The sequence below is a fragment of the Tubulanus polymorphus genome, chromosome 6 (genome assembly GCF_964204645.1).
Source record: "Tubulanus polymorphus chromosome 6, tnTubPoly1.2, whole genome shotgun sequence".
Classification (NCBI taxonomy): domain Eukaryota; kingdom Metazoa; phylum Nemertea; class Palaeonemertea; order Tubulaniformes; family Tubulanidae; genus Tubulanus; species Tubulanus polymorphus.
The window spans coordinates 19,362,393-19,367,317 of NC_134030.1; the positions used below are offsets into that span (position 1 = coordinate 19,362,393).

A 4,925-nucleotide genomic window follows, 5' to 3' on the forward strand; every position below is an offset into this window, starting at 1 on the left:
AGTTAACGAGAACGATAGTATTTATTGAATACTGTACGTTTAGTGTAACGTTTCAGATCTTAATTGTTACCAGGGGCCAGTTACGCAGTCGCGAAAGTCCAGAAGTGTTCTTAAATCTTAAAACTGGTCTTAAATTGTTAGATTGGCTACAGAACAAAGTTGGTCTTAGACTGGTCTTAAGTCTAAGCCATGACTATGCAACTGGCACCATGATACTAATTTTTGTCACCACCTTTTTTTAATTTTTCTTTTCTCTTTCTGTTTTGTGCTTTCTCTTATGTAGTCGTATACATGTATTAAGAAGTATAATTTAATCGGCCTGTTAATAATAAATGTAGTTTTTTTCTTTAATACTAATAATGTCCGTATGGACTTCAGTACCATGTATAAATGTGTTTATGTAAAAAACAAGGCGAATAAACTTCTTATATATATATGAAAAAGATGATTGCTACCAACGTTTCTTAGCTGCACTAAGATTACCATTCCATGTCACTTGTTTGTGGACGAATTCAGATTTCATGAAAAAAAGCGGTGTGTTTCTTAATTTTCAATTCGGCCCGCGGTTGGGAGCCCTGCAAAGCCACGACGTTTCAGTTCTAGTAAAAGCCAGCGCAAGACTCAGAACGGAAGAATCTATTTCAAAAACAAACAAAGTATTCTTTTGTTAAAATGTTCTTAAAAAGCAATTTTTGTTAGCTCTTTCTCATCAAATTAGAAATGAATTGACTTTAAAGCGGGTGGCGACAAATCCTAAGTTCTAATCAAACCACTAACACTATTTCTATATCAGCGGCTAGTCAACGTAGCCCTAAGAAACCGTTTAAAAATGATAAAACCGTCGATCTATATACATATTTCACTAAAATAAAGTCGATGGATGCTCGATCAAAATGCCTTATTCAACGCTGAACGGATTGAATGAATTCAAAGACAATTGCGAAGATCACAAGCCATAGAAGTAGGCCTAACAGTGGAACTCACAATTCAAATAAAGCTGCAGGTTGCACAACTTTGACAGAGAGACAGAACAGCTTTCAAAATGAATCGATTCAGAGCTTGGTAAATATTCGTCACCGATGAAGAAGATTTTTAAAAAATCTTCGCATTTTGAACGGGAACAGTTGTTTCTACATTTGCAGTTGCCACACAATGACTTCACACATAAACCCATGTTAGTTTTGTTCACGCCAAGATTTGCTAGTACAATAGATTCGTAGAGGCTCGTGTTAGTTTTGTTCATGTCTGAATAAATATTATTCACTTCGTAACATGTTTAAAATATTTAGATTTCTGAGGGAAAGATGTAGTGTCGCAGTGTGGAGAAACAGTGACGTTTTACAAGCTACAAATTGAAGGTAAGTGCATCGACTATAGGAGTTAGTTTCATCGTGGACAGTTCCAAAGATTTTGGGTCAGTGTAAAAGGACTGCGTCAGTTGCATAGACTGCCAGTCAGTTACATAATATTAAGAGTCAGTTAGAGTCAGTATCACAGACGAGAAGTCCGTTCCATGGGGACTAGGTGCCGGATTAACAGACAACGAGGCATTTTCAGAGACTAACGGCCGGTTTTATTGACTCTATAATTCAGTTTCATAGACTACAGGGCCAGTTTCATAGACCGTTCCAATTTGTCACGTAATTCAAAAACAGAAATATTACATCTATCTCTTTCTTCAGACCGACAGTTTGTGTGTAAAGATGAAGTTGTTTTGTTTGATGGTTTTGTGCGGCGTTGCACTCGCGGATGAAAGATACAGTAAACGATATTATCCGAGTAGTTATCACCCCGGTAGCTGTGGCATATCCAGAGAGAAGGTAAATCTTTTTCCTGCATACAATTTGATTGTCTTCACAACTGAGTTGGGGATTTTGTTTCTGGCCATGTTGGCGATTGTGTTATTCAGTTTCAATGAAGCGGCGATGAACACACATCATGTAGGCGACTTAGGGAGCATCTCAAAATTTCTATGGTTCCATCAATTAGAATAACTGTCTTATTGGATGTAACCCTATATTTGAAACTGCAATTCAGTTCAATATTATCTTGCACCGCAATAGATCGATAGTTCGGCAGTCATGATGAATCCACAGGAGGCCTTAACCCTTTAACCGGCAATCGCTAGCGACCGATTTGAATAGACCAGCTATAGAGAATAGAATAGAAAAGTTTTGATTTCAGTGAAGCATTCTAACTCATTTTCCTATCAGCAGATGGCGACACCAGACGGCATACGATGTCTAACAAGGCAGGAAAGTGATATATCATACATTTGACATGTAGAAGGGGGTATGGAAACCACGTGTCACGTGGGTCAGATTTCCAAAATTGAGAATATCGTTAGTAGTAATTGCCAATGCACTAAAGACGTTCTCTAGTGAGTTTGGCTGATATTTTGGACATAGTTATGAAAGATTCTGATGACAATTCATATTGGGATGAATCTCATGACAGTTTTTTATTATGGGTGTCCTAAAAATCTGCATGACCTTGGGATATATGACCTTGGGGTCAGACCCTGAAGGTAACCCCCAAAGTTCGCAAACATGGTATCATTTAAAAGCTTATGAAAAAGAGCTTTCATAAAAAACATACAGTATGGAGTTATCCCTCACATCAACTGAGTTATTAAGTTTTCCCCTTGCAAGGTCCAAAATCTCTCATAGGCCGAAAAATACTTGCCGGTTAAAGGGTTAAACCCCCTTCCCCACCCCCTTCCGCGAGTTATTCTAATTGAAGTAACTATCGAAATTTTGAGATCCTCCCTATTTGCAAACTCTGGTTGATCTAATTGGTTCATAGGGAGACTATTGATTCTTTATTCGATGAATAGTAAATATATATATATATATATATATATATATATATATATATATATATATATATATATATATATATATATATATATATATATATATATATATATATAAAACAAAACTACCAACCCAGGGATCCCCACCTGCCAGAAGTGTAATCCTCAGTTGCCACAGCAGATCACGGAATCCTCAATCGTCATTCTCCTATTGCTTTTTTTCATTCATTTTTAGTTTGTAATTAAAAGGGCTGCACTAGAACTCGGGAGTCGCATCATTGGTAAATTCCTAGAGGTTGTATCCTGCGAAGATGGGTTAATTCTGCAGAAAATCGGTTACGCTCTAAACGCGATGATCTCGGACCGGTATAACTTCGACATGAAATTATGCAAGGTTTTCACGCATCATTTTAAAAATCCAGCTGTGATTAATCAGATTCCTCAGTTGTTGATGTATGGTATGCGTGGACTGGAAATAGAATATGAACGGTTAAAGAAGATTAAAGGGGGCAACAAGAATCAAGGAGGCACCGGGAAGCAAGATGGCATGCCAGATATTGGAGGCACCGGGAAGCAAGGAGGTTCCGAGGACCTAGGAGGCACAGGGGAGCAAGGAGGTTCCGAGGACCTAGGAGGCACCGGGGTGCAAGGAGGTTCCGAGGACCTAGGAGGCACCGGGGTGCAAGGAGGTTCCGAGGACCTAGGAGGCACCGGGGTGCAAGGAGGTTCCGAGGACCTTGGCGGGAACGGGGCCGCAGGAGGTGATGGGGGTCTAGGAGGCACAGGAGCCAGTGGAGGAGCAGTGCCGCCATAGACACATCATTTCAACAAAATTGGAGCTGCTAAAACTGGAAGTCAAACAAAATTGAGCTCGACAATTCGAAAAAAAATTATCGTTTGCAATACGAATTGAGAAATAAATAATCATATAGTTAGAAATAAACATTTTGTTTGATCAATATTTAAAAGGCTTCAGTTGAGATGCAGAGATCTTAGATGAGGAACACGAATCAAAACGAGTTTGTAGTTTCTCAGCGTGTGTCTGCAACCTTCGAGGTCGCATAATTCTAGTTATTCAGCAAAACAATCACGACTGGTCTTGGCTTTTTTACAGTACTTCCAAAAGACGAGATAGAATGACATAATTTCAGATTTTTCTGCACAGAGTTCCAGAGTTTTGGGCCTTTGTGGATTATTGTAAATTTCCTATAATTATGCTTTGCGAAAGTTACATCTAATTCCTTACATCGACGTGAAAGAATGCGAATTAGATTCGAAGAACGCTATTCGTTTGACTGTAGCCGTTTCAGTTATATTGTTGGTATTCGAACTGCCCAGTTCGTTTCAAAGCTATAAAAGATTTATCGGACTTTTCGTCGATTTGCCGAAAATACCGTATCACGGAGCGACGAAAAGTATGGAGAGATTTTCGTCGAGTTATTTCCGATTGCCGACTCGTCGGCGAACTTTGTTATTTATTGTTTGGTGCATGATCGGTTTAGACATACGGCAAAAACATTGATAAATATAGTATGCACAGGAGTGCCATAGGTTCGAATACATACAGGCGCTAGTCATTACTGAGAAATAGTTGACCGTGTGAATAACATATTAAAAAGAGAGAAATAGGAAATGATTAAATAGACATATTCTATATACTCTATGGTATAATATGCACCTGCCGTCTGAAGTCAAAAATATGATAATAATAATAATAATAATGATGATGTTTTATTTACGAATTAAATTACAATTTAAGGTAGTAGGAATTAGTACAAATTATTGTCAAATAGGACGTTGGACGACAGTTGAAGTTAAAATTAACTTATTACCTGAGAGGCCTAGTCGCCCACACACTCACATTCACGCCCCATTCATACATACAAGTTACATGACAAAAACATTCAACATAGAAAATATGATAATTCCAGGATATTCAGTATATTAGATTGATCAATTAGAAGTACATAATTTCATCTAAACATATTGGGAAATGAGATAATTTTTTACAGTATTTGCAAAAGACGAGATAGAATGACATAATTTCAGATTTTTCTGCACAGAGTTCCAGAGTTTTGGGCCTTTGTGGATTATTGTAAATTGCCTATAA

At 37.9% G+C, this 4,925-nt stretch overlaps 1 protein-coding gene across 1 annotated transcript; it reads left to right on the plus strand.

Annotated features, from left to right (window-relative positions):
- Positions 1-1,296: 1,296 nt before the first annotated feature.
- On the plus strand, positions 1,297-3,758 carry LOC141907536 (uncharacterized). The gene is made up of 3 exons (XM_074797213.1): positions 1,297-1,358; positions 1,683-1,820; positions 3,051-3,758. The coding sequence occupies exons 2-3, from the start codon at positions 1,704-1,706 to the stop codon at positions 3,627-3,629; spliced, it is 696 nt and encodes a 231-aa protein (XP_074653314.1). The 5' UTR covers positions 1,297-1,358; positions 1,683-1,703; the 3' UTR covers positions 3,630-3,758.
- The last annotated feature ends 1,167 nt before the right edge of the window (positions 3,759-4,925 follow it).